This window comes from Saccopteryx bilineata, chromosome X (assembly GCF_036850765.1).
Source record: "Saccopteryx bilineata isolate mSacBil1 chromosome X, mSacBil1_pri_phased_curated, whole genome shotgun sequence".
Classification (NCBI taxonomy): Eukaryota; Metazoa; Chordata; class Mammalia; order Chiroptera; family Emballonuridae; genus Saccopteryx; species Saccopteryx bilineata.
The window spans coordinates 34819298-34831546 of NC_089502.1; the positions used below are offsets into that span (position 1 = coordinate 34819298).

At 35.6% G+C, this 12249-nt stretch overlaps 1 protein-coding gene across 2 annotated transcripts in view; it reads left to right on the forward strand.

Annotated features, from left to right (window-relative positions):
* LRCH2 (leucine rich repeats and calponin homology domain containing 2) overlaps window positions 1-12249 on the forward strand; it is a 119038-nt gene that overhangs the window by 41469 nt on the left and 65320 nt on the right. For both annotated transcript variants that reach the window (XM_066249970.1, XM_066249971.1), the window contains exons 4-5: window positions 6656-6761; window positions 6843-6979. In XM_066249970.1, coding sequence (XP_066106067.1) covers window positions 6656-6761; window positions 6843-6979 — 243 coding nt within the window. The remainder of the gene's footprint in view (window positions 1-6655; window positions 6762-6842; window positions 6980-12249) is intronic.

Below are 12249 nucleotides of genomic sequence, written 5' to 3' on the forward strand. Positions count from 1 at the left end.
CTTTGGAATATGGCTCATTCCTTATTATAACTTCACTGTAGTTTTTTTAGAAAAGAAAGAATAACTTGTTATATGCCTAAGTCCACTTTAGGAAAATTTTGATATACCATTGCTTGTCTGCTTTTAGCTCATAGCCAATAAAATTCTGGTTGCTTCTCAGTCCTAGTCAGAGGCTTCCTTACGAGTCTTAAGAAATGCTTTCAAACAAATAAATATTTGTCCATTTTATGGGAAGTAAAGTTCTTACCAGTAAAAAACCAAGTTGTTTTTTTTTTTTATGGATTTTACAGGTCTACTATGAGAGTCACAGAGAAAGAGGATAGACAGTAGAATGAATAAAATAACTCTTCCTCTCATAGATACTCAAGTGATTTTATAACATTTTTGGGACTAAGATGAAGGGAAGGAAGCCATTATATACAATTGATTGTAGAAATAGAGGAATAACTTAAATTACTTTGAACATAATAACATTTTAAGTATTAAAGGACGTTGAACTTTGAGAGAAACATAATCAAGTCTTCATGACATTGAGCTATTTTCACATTTCTATTATTTTCACCCCACACAACATACTATGCTATTTATTTTGTTTTATCTTGAGCACTGCTTTTCTAATACACAGATATTTTAAAAATATTCGTGAGTACGACTCAATGTATGTGAAAGGCCAAAAGTTTTCATCAGGCACTTATTTACAGTTTTATAATGGGAAATTAATATGCTAGAATGTAATAAACAGAAATTTCAGAAATGTCTTAATTATTATTATTATTATTATTATTATTATTATTAAGGAATACCTGTATTTGCAATTATGATACACAGAAATTCGTCTCATTATGTTTTAGAACCATAGAATTTTGAGTTGTAAGAGATCTTATAAGTGATTGGATATAAGTACTTCCTAATGCAGGAATCCGTGCTACATGTTGCCTGATATTTTCAACAGTGGATAGAGCTGTGTGTGACTGAGGCAGTCCTAATTCTCTTTTGAAAAATTCTATTTGTTATCCTTTTTTTAAAAAAACTAAAACACATGCCTTTATCACTTTTATCTACTGGTCCTGGGAATACTATATGAAGAAGTATAGATAACGATAACTTCTTTTCTCTTGAGATATTTGTAATGTGTTGTGTGTCTAGTCTCCCTTTTTCCAAACTCTAAGACCTGTTTGTCTATAGCATAAGCATCTTTATTACTTTTTCTCCTGTCTATATTTCTATTCTTTATTACTTTTTATTTTTAACTATTTCTGTACCAAAAAAATTATCTTTTATTAAGGTCCTTTTTAATGTTATACTCACCAATGAACAGAAGATGTCAGATGTTAATCTAACAAATTTATAATAAAAGAGAACTGTTCCTTTCTTTGACCTGGACACTTAATATTTTTAAAGATTTTATACATGTTATACTTTTAGATTCTATGGCTCTGTAATTTCTTTTCTTTATTTTTCATTTAATTTTTGAACCTATGTTTTAAATTATATTATGTTAGATAGTTGTTGGATAAGTGAAGTTTCAAAAATATTTAAGATTTTTAGATTTATTCTACTATTTTTATTTAACTAGAATATTTGTTACTGGAACTCCAATATTTTTCTTTGGGTCCACTTGCCTATGCACACTGGGCCAAAGCAATGTGTGAGCAGCAATTTGCGAGCAGCAATTTGCGAGCAGCAATTTGCAGTACAGAAAGAGAAAATAGTTTAATGTTATTTGTTCTAAATAAAACAACTTCCCAATGGCATGTGAGTTACAGATTATATAAGGTAAAATCATAATGCACAGTGGGTTAGGGGTTCAGGGTCATACTGGGAGCTGATTGGTCAGAATTGAACTATAGGGTGAAGGTAATAAATCATTTCTTCAGGCCTTGAGGACAGCTCTGAGGCCTTTTCTGTCATCACTCTGTCTGGTCTCTTGAAAATGTAGCCAGAGGGTCATTCTACCTTAGAGCTCAGGGACTGAAACATTGCTTAAGTCAAGATGTTATCTTTAGCTTGCCAGAGCTCCAGACCTTGTGACCATTAGTTAGGTTCAGACTACTGTCGTCTGCTGCTGGGAGGTTGCTGATTATCTGGGGGAAAGGCTGGGGCTCTAAGGTGTGTGTATAGAGAGATGATTTCTAGAGCTAGAATTTAGAACTAAATTTAATTAAAATCATAAGGACCCTTGTTTTCATATTTTAAAATATAAAATATCATTATTTTACTAGGCACCCTAAAATTATTGTGCTTTAAACTCTTGAAATCAGTAACAATGGATATATAACATTAGGACAGCTAATTGACAATCGCAAATCACTTAGTGAATCTGTGGGTATTACCTGTCATTGGAATGTTTTCCTGTGACACTATGCCACAAGAATTTGGTAGCCAACTACAGTGAAATTTTGTTGTAAGAAACCTAGGAAATCCTCTTAGAACTCTAACCCCCAGCAGAGTATTTTTTAGGATACCCATTGGTTGAGTGAGTCAGTTTCCTGTGCCTGGATTTATTTCTTTTGGGAAATGGTAGCAATTTATCAAATTGCTATAAATTTTCTATAAGGAAATCTTCAGTATTAGCCACCTTTGGGAAGAAGAAATAGTATTTACTATAAAGGATTTTTTTTCTAAAATTTTATTATCCATCATTTGGATAATAGCCTATTTTCAACATAGCTTCTAAGTCGATCCTATCAAAACATAAGTCAGGTCAAGTCATACCTCTGTTTAAAAGTTTCTGTTTCCCACCCACATCTTTCTGAGTAAAAGCCAAAGTTGTACCCTTCTCCCTATTCTAGTCTGTCTTTCACACTTCCCTGTCATTACACTGGATTTCATGCTGTACTTAGTGCATGTCAGGCATGCTTTGTTTAAGAGCCTTTCCATTTCTTGTTTCTTTTCTCTGGAATATTTCTTTTTCCTTCAATTTTATTGTATATTGGTTTCAGGTGTACATCTTAGTGGTTAGACAATCATATACTTCACACAGTGTTTCCCTTGATAATTCCAGTACCCTAACTAGCTCCATACATAGTTATTACAATATTATTGACTAAGAATAATCTTTTCTTATATATTTGCACGGATCACACTCTCAGGTCTGATAATACAGCTCAAATAAACAGCTTGTTCATGAGAAAATCGAAATTGCTCATATCCCTCCCTACTACTACTAGCACTGCCATTTTCTCTTAGCCTGCTGTGTTTCTTTTTAAATAGCACTTAATATCTTTAGCATATTTTATAATCTACCCCTTACAAGGATGTAACTTCTTTAAAAGGCTATGAGGACAGTAATTTTTGTTTGTTTTGTTTTTTTATATGTCCTGTGGATAAGGAAGAAATTTTCCTCTATCCTCAAGGTTCTTTTGGCTGATCTAATAATCAAATAGACATGAGGCAGATTACCAAGAGAAAAGAACCAAATATAATACTTACAAATGTACGGGAACCCCACGTACACAAGAAAGTCAGAGACCCACATGCAGGAAAGGTCCAGAGACAGATAGGGAAATTGAGGTATGCAAGACATCCTGAGCTAGGGATGAGGTAATTCCCCTTGGGGTTTCAGAATATTACTGCAGGGAGAGCACATGCTCAGTAATTGTTGGTTTGCCCTGACATGAGATAGGTAAAAAGTCATTTCTGGTCATAACTCTTACTGAGGACCATGCTCCTAACTTAAACTCCTCTAGATAGTTAATGAGGGAGAAGAAGACAGAAGTTTCTTTTGAGCCTGCAGGGACTTTGTTGCCTTTAGCTCCACATACCACTGAGGTGCATCTTGAGGTGGCTCTGAATTTCCAGATTCCCCAGCAACTAGAACAGTGCCTAGCAAATGGTATTTGATAAATAGTTGTTTTTTAATAAATATGCCTTAGATATAGTTTGAGAAAAATATGTAGGATGCATTCTTCTAATCATCTATAGATTAGATTATTAGATATTAAATATTATTTTGAATTTACCTTCCTGCTTTTTTTACTTTTGATAAGACTAAATATATGTGTCACTTCTTTTCCTCCAAACTAATATAATTCCCAGTGAAAGTTCAAAATTGGGAGCAATTGTGGCCAAATATGAATTTCATTTGCAGTGTGTCTAGAATGAATACTGTGTGTGATCTTGTTGCAGATGTTTTTTCCTTTTCTGTTGATGTGGTAATAAGAAAAGGGAGGGAGAGGAGAGCATAATTAACTTAAGCTGCTCTTTATTTTCTTTTTATGGAAATGTGGTATTATTTATCTTTAAATCAAGGCTTGCATTTTAATTTAACCCTAAAACATTTTCTATTCAGATCTCCTAGTTTGTCTTTGGTTTGTGAGCCACAAAATTTCGTATTTGTAATTCCTCATATTTTGCATCTTTTCTAGAAAGAGGCTTAGTTAAATCAATCTTGGCCATAGTCTTTAGTTCTTCAGCTCATTTGTGTAAATAAATCCTTGACTTTCTCAGCTTCTGCCCAATCAAACATGTCAAAACAACTACTATAATTGAGAGATTATTACAATGGTTGATAGTTGTCTTTTATTTTACCTCTGAATAAAGAGTACTTGGATCATCCTTACTTCTGGTTTTAGTTGATGAGAGTGCTTTTCAGTTGAGATTTTTGAATGGCAGATTTGCATAGTACTAAATTATAATCTCAAATTTTTGCTCAGAAAAATGTTAATTGTACTAGGTTGACTTCATGATTTAACATAAATAATCTGCCAGATAATCACTCTTTAGAAAAACAAAATAAAAGGTAACTTTTCTAACAGTAGACTAAATGATGCAGAGAACCAAATCAGCAATTTGGAAGATAAGGAAGCAGAAAACTTCCAATCAGAACAGCAAAAAGAAAATGAATCCAAAAAAAAAATGAGGGTGTAAGGAGCCTCTGGGACAAATTCGAGTATACCGATACTCACATCATGTGAGTGCTAGTAGAAAAGAGAGAGAGCAAGGAATTGAATACCTATTTGAAAATATAATGACAGAAAACTTCTCTAATCTGGTGAAGAAAATAGACATACACGTCCAGGAAATGCAGAGAGTCCCAAAACAAGATGAACCCAAAGAGGCCCACACCAAGACACATCATAATTAAAATGCAAAAAGTTAAAGACAAAGAGAGAATCTTAAAAGCAACAACAGGAAAGCATTTTGTTATCTACAAGAGAACACCATAAAACTGTCAACTGATTTCTCAGCAGACACTTTGCAGGCCAGAAAGATTGGAAAGCAATATTCAAAGTGAAGATAACCAAGGACCTACAACCAAGATTACTCTATCTAGCAAAGGGTAGGGTAATTGACCCTTCAAAATCAAAGGACAGATAAAAAGCTTCCCAGACAAGAGAAAGCTAAAGGAGTTCATCATCACCAAACCATTGTTATATGAAATATTAAAGGGACTTATTTAAAAAAAAGAAAAGATAAAAAATATGAATAATAAGATGGCAATAAATACATATCTTCATCAACAAAGACCTTAAATGCAATTAGATTAAGTGCTTTAATCAAAAGACAAGGTGTCTGAATGGATAAGAAAATAAGACCCTTATATATATTGTATATAAGAGACTCACTTCAGATAAAAAGACACACACAGAAACTGAAAATAAAGTGATGGAAAAAGAAATTTCATGAAAATAGAAACAAAATACTCCCCCAAAATGCTTGAGTAGTAATACTTTTATCAGACAAAATAGACTTTAAAACAAAAGCTATAGCAGGAGACAAAGAAGGTCCCAGCAATTTCACTTCTGGGTATTTATCTGAAGGAACCCAACACACTAAATCAAAAACATATATACATCCAAATGTATATTGCAGTATTATTTACAATAGCCAAGTTGTGGAAGCAACCTAAGTGTCCATGAGTGGATGAATGGATAAAGAAGAAGTTGTGCATATATACAGTGGAATATGACCAAGCCATAAAATAGAATGAAAACTTGCCATCTGCAATAACATCAATGGACCTAGAGGGTATTGTGCTGAGTGAAAGAATTCATACAGAAAAACAAGTGTCAGATGATTTCACATATATGTGGAATCTAAAAACCAAAATGAATGAACAAACATAACTGAAATGGACTCATAGGGTCAGAGAATATTTTGACGGTTGCCAGGTGGGATGGTAGTTAGAGGGATAGGTGAAAATGGTGAAGGGGTTTAGAAGTATAAATTGGTATTTACAGAATTGTCATGGAGATATAAAATACAGCATAAGGAATATAGTCAGTAATATTGTAATAGTTATATATTGGGTCAGATGAGTTATAGAAATATTTAACCACAGGATTGTACACCTGCAACTAATATAATATTGTAGGTAAACTGTAATTTAAAAATACAAAATATTTTTAAAAGGTAACTCTTGCTAGCTATTAGCCATGCACTTTAATTTAAGAATTGAAACGTATCTGTAGCCCTGGCTGAGTAGCTTAGTTGGATAGAGCATTATCTCAATAAGCCAGCGTTGTGTTCCACCTCCAGTCAGGGTGCATACAAGAGTCAACCAATGAATGCATGAATAAGTGAAACAACAAATCGATGTTTCTCTCTCTTTCTCTCCTTTTCTCTCTCTCTAAAATAAATATATTTTTTAAAAATTAAAAAATATATATATCTGTATGTGTTAGTTAGAATTATATTTTCTTGTTTTCCTTAGGATATAAGCTGCAATGAGATTCAGGTTCTTCCCCAACAAGTGGGAAAATTACATTCACTTAGAGAGCTCAATATAAGAAGAAATAATCTTCATGCATTGCCAGATGGTAAGATGCTCACCATTTTTACTGACGTGAATAAAATAATAACTATGTAAAATTTAATTTAATTTTTTCATTTCTGAACAGAATTAGGCGATCTTCCCTTAGTCAAGCTGGATTTCTCTTGTAACAAAGTGACTGAAATTCCAGTTTGTTACAGGAAGCTGCATCATTTAGAAGTAATAATTTTGGATAACAATCCATTGCAAGTACCACCAGCACAGGTTTGTAATAAAAATATGATACTTTTTTCTTCTCTTTCTATATCAGTTACTGGTAAATCATAAAAGCATCAGAAGTAAAAGTTAATTTGTTGTTGAGGTGTTATTATGTAAAGGAGTTTTACTTTGGTAGAGTTTTAGATTTGGTAGGAGTGTGTGTGTGTGTGTGTGTGTGTGTGAGAGAGAGAGAGAGAGAGAGAGAGAGACAAGGACAGAGAGAGGGACAGATACGGACAGACAGACAGGAAGAGAGAGAGATGAGAAGCTTCACTTCTTTGTTGTGACATCTTATTTGTTCATTGATTGCTTTCTCATATGTGCCTTTACCGGGGGGCAACAGCAGACCAAATGACCCCTTGCTCAAGCCAACAACCTTGGGTTCAAGCTGGTAAGCTGTGCTCAAACCAGATGAGCCCGCATTCAAACCGGTGACCTCGGGGTTTTGAACCTGGGTCCTCTGCATTCCAGTATGATGCTCTGTCGACTGTGCCACTGCCTGGTAAGGCAGATTTGGTAGGAGTTTTATCTTAGCTTCTGGAGAATAGGATTTGGAAAACCTAGGTATGAACAATTTGCTTGTGAACTGATAATTCTGACTGTCAATAAAAGGATAGAGTACGCAGTCTCTCTACCTCTGTTTCACTCAGGTTTATATCTACCTGAAACTTGTGTAATTGAAGTGCATTTCTTAGCACTGATAGATGGAATCATAACAGAAAGAACATGTATGTCCAGTAGTCGCGACCATCATAGCCTCCAGGCACATGCAGGTTCCTACTAGATTCGGATAGACAGTAGAGAAACAGTGGAGCCAAGAATCGGTGGGCCATGCCTTTATTCTAGCCTCGCACAGGTGGGCGAGTAAATACACACAGCAGGAAAACACCTCCCTTTCCATTCAGGGCTCCCAAAGCCACTGACTTTCTCTTGGTTTTCCTAGAATCAAAGGCCCCACCAACCTTATTCACTTCTGTTCCCTATCTCCTTTCTGCACAAACTCTGCACAAACTGGCTTCTCCTTCAGCACCCCACCATCTTGGCTGCCTGCCTCCTCTGCAACAATGTAGTCTCTGCCAAAATGGCCTCCTAGCTCCTCATTCTTCCTTCTTCTTAAAACCTTTTGGCGTGAAATCCCTCCTCCATCACACATTAGCATAACCAAGGCCCTTCCCAAACAGAAAAGTAATTACAGTATCATGTAACAATATCAGCACATGGGCAGCAGCCATTTTTAACAATAAAAGTGAGCAAAATCAAATAACACTAATTTTACAAACTTATTTACCCAACAGAATGGTATATAAGTATAAAATTTTTAATTCAGACTTTTAGCTTATAAACTAAATCCATGTGGAATCCACTAAAATGATAGTAAAGGAATACACAGTGATATAAACCCACAAGGACAAAGCATGAGAGAGAACAATGGAAGAGATGGCAACGTAATTTTGGAAAATGGAAAATATATGGATTAGTGGTAGCTAGGGTCTGTACTTATACTGCACAAGAATATCTGGCTGAGGAAGCATGAGGCAGTGAGACTCCAGCCTGCTGTCTACTCCAAGCTATGTGCCCTGGCACAGGGGTTGCATACATCCAGAATAAGGGTTGCCTTTTTCCTCTGTCAAAGGTACATTCCACTCATTCCAAATGAGGTGCCTTTTCTCATTCAGATAAAAACTGGTAGGAGTCCTGGTAGTAGTTGCCTTAGTGGGGAGGAAAACTGAAACTTGTCTGCAATGGGAGAAGGCAACAAGAAACAAATTGATTGACTGCGTTAAACTTGAGAATGACTAAGGTATTTTTTGTTGTTGATTATTGGAAGAAACATGTAGCTTTTAACATAGGGATGAAAACCGAAAACATGAAGGTCTGTAGAATGTCTAAGACGTGGCTGTCCAGCAGAAGTTTCTGAATGATGGGGAGGGGGAGGAAAACTAATTTACCTTCTACTCTTCTAAATTCTTTTGTCTGGTCTAATAATCAAATTGACATGAGACAGATTAACAGGAGAAAATAACCACATTTGTTATATATGTAAATAAGGGGGTCTGGTAAGAATATGGGATCCTGGGGCAAATCTCGAAGTTAAGACTTGTATACCTTCTTAAGGAGAAAGGGGATTAGTGGTTTGGACTTCAAAGGGAAGGTCACCAATTCACAGGTGGATAAGAAGGAGCAAATATAGGTAAACAAATTCATGCCCTGCTACCTGGACACAAGGGGAGTATAACAAGCAGACTTTCTAGGATCCCTGTCTGCCACATTTAGTATATAATACGTGAAGGTGATCTCCCTTCTTGGAGCAGGTTTTTCTATCTGGATTCTTTTAGACGTGTAAGGAGGAAGTAAAAAGTTCTTTTTAAGTCATTTGTGTCTTAAAAAATACTAGCTTGAAATGATCAATACTCCAAAAAGTCATATTTTGGAGGTGGCAAACTCTGTTTCCCCTCAATGGGAATGTTTTATAAACTGTGCTATCTAATACTATAGTGACTGGCCACATGGCTACTGAGTACTTGAAATCTGTACTTGACTAAGGAACCAAATTTTTAATTGGATTTCATTTTTTATTAACTGAAATTTAAATAGTTTTATGTGATTAGTGGCTACCACTGGATACTGTAGATTTAAGATTTACACCCTCAGATTCTTGCACTTAGCTCCACAACCATATGATGGCCCCCCATTTGAATTAACAGAAGCCTGGAGTTTACTCTGAGGGGTAGGTCAATTCTCTGATCCTCTCCCTCAGCTCAGCAGCCAAATGACTGATACTTCTTGCTTCAGTACAAGCTTGGAGTCTACTCTTTAGGGCAGCACTGTGCATTAGAACTTTTTATGGTGATGGAAATGTTCTCCATATGCACTGCCCTATGTGGTAGCCACCAGTGGTTGATGAGCACTTGATAGTGTATAGTGTGACTGAATATTTGAATGTTTAGTTTTATTTAGATGTAATTAATTCAGATAGGCACTATGGCTAGTGGCTACCATATTCAACAGCACTACTGTAGGGAGACTGAAAACCAGCGTCAGGGGCTCCAGGTACAGTTATGGGCAGGAGTGGAAGCCCATATGGAAGACAATGAATGCTTACACAGTGAGTGCTGGGACCCTCTGGTAGACCTGTTTAATTTGGCTCTCAGGATTTCATTAACCAATGTCACCACAATAAAGTCAATAAACAGAAAAAAAAGGATGCTTTTAACCTGACTTATCTCAGGCAGGACTGATGGATTTCTTCCTTGGAAGACTGATGGAACAAGGAGTATATACTGATCTTTGTCGGGGGGAGTCTTCCGATGAAATAGCCAATCCATATCTGACCATTAGACAGTGAGGCTCACCATTGGTAAACTTACCTCTCATACACAGAGATTCCGTTTGGCTTTTTAATTGCTTCACTCTTGAAAGTGAACAGACAGCCACATGTCACTAGAGATTTGCAGGATTAATTTAACATAAAAGAAAGAGACCACGACACTGAAAGGCTTCCACTGAAACAAAATGTGTCACATTCATAGACATGACAATCAGAATGACTTCTCAGCAGCATAAGAAGCTACAAGGTGTTAGAATGACACCTTCAAAGACTAAAGGAATGTTTCCATCTTTCTGTCAAGTGTGAGGTAGAAAAAAGACAGTTTCAAGCATGCAAGGCCTCAAAAACTTTAACTCTCATGTACTTTTATCAGAAAGCTAGTAGAGTTTGTGCTATATTACAGTGTGGGAGTAAATTAAGAAAGAGGAGTAATTCATGTGCAAGATTGACAGCTATGCAAAGGCTAGTCAGTTTGGAGTTAAGCAGTTGTCTTCAAAAAGAAAAATAAATAAATTGATAAATGACTTGATGTGTTTGTCAGTATGGAGTTTTACAGCTTTGTCATTGAGCCAGGAATTAATTAGTAATAGGCATACAGAAAAGTATGCAAAGAAAAAAATTGGGTAATTTGTCACTTAGAAATAAAAACTTAATAGGAGAAAGGAAATGTAATCTAACTTATGTGTTCCATCTTTGAATATTTTCTTAGTTATATAGTGTAAATATTAATTTCTGATCTAATGAAATATTGTGACAGTGTTGTAATAGTAACAAAGATTTATATAGCACTCATTGTGCTTCAGGCACTATTGAAGATGCTTTATAAGGATTAACTCATTTCTTATAGCAACTCCATACAACACGCACTGTCATTATATGTCATTTTATCTATGAGGAAACGGGCATAGAGGGTAAGTGATTTGCCTAATGTCACATGGCTAGCAAGTGGTAAAACCCAGCTTCCAATCAGCTTTGTCTGCCGTCAAAGTTTAGGTCCCAACCTCTGTGTTATGCTTAGGAAGAAGAGGGAATGTGTTTATGTGAGTTTATGGTGATTGGAGATGGGAAGATGGTACTGTTGGTATTGATGAAATGTGAAAGTGGTGGTAGTGGTAATGCAAGAAATCTAAATCCTCTTTTTTTAGTAAGACTTCAACAAATAAAGTCTATACCTAAAAGAACAAAAAATAACAACAAAACCATGTTATTTATAAATATAAAGGTAAATAGCAAAAAATCAAGGAAAAGCGTTGAATGAGGGACTGCATTTTGGAGATTGAAAGAGATGGAATGGAGAATTAATTTTTTGTTACTAGTTTTATAATTCTATGACTTTTAAAACTATGTACATGAATTACTATGATAAAATTGAATTTACAAAAGAAAATAATTCATCAGTCTTTAGTAATTATTTTTTTTAATTTAGACAGATAATAAGATACATATTAATTGGCAATATATTTATATATATATTTTTTATTAAGCGAGAGGCAGGGAGGCAGTGAAAGACTCCCACATGCTCTATGACCAGGATCCACCCAGCAAGCCTACTACCAGGCCATGCTCTGTCCATCTGGTACTGCTGTTTTGTTGCTCAGCAACTGAACTATTTTAGCATCTGAGGTAGGCCATGGAGCCATCTTCAGTACCTGGGACCAACTTTGCTCAAACCAATTGATCCATGGCTGTAGGAAGGAGAGAGAGAGAGAGAGAGAGAGAGAGAGAGAGAGAAAGAGAGAGAGAGAGAGAGAGAGAGAGAGATATGGATGTGGAGGGAGGGGTAGAGAAGCAGATGGTTGTTTCTCCTGTGTGCCCTGACCAGGAATTGAACCCAGGAATTCCATATGCGGGGCTGATGCTCTGCCGTTGAGCAAACTGGACAGGGCCAATATATTTATATTCTTTTTTTTTTTTTTTTTGTATTTTTCTGAAGCTAGAAACCGGGAGA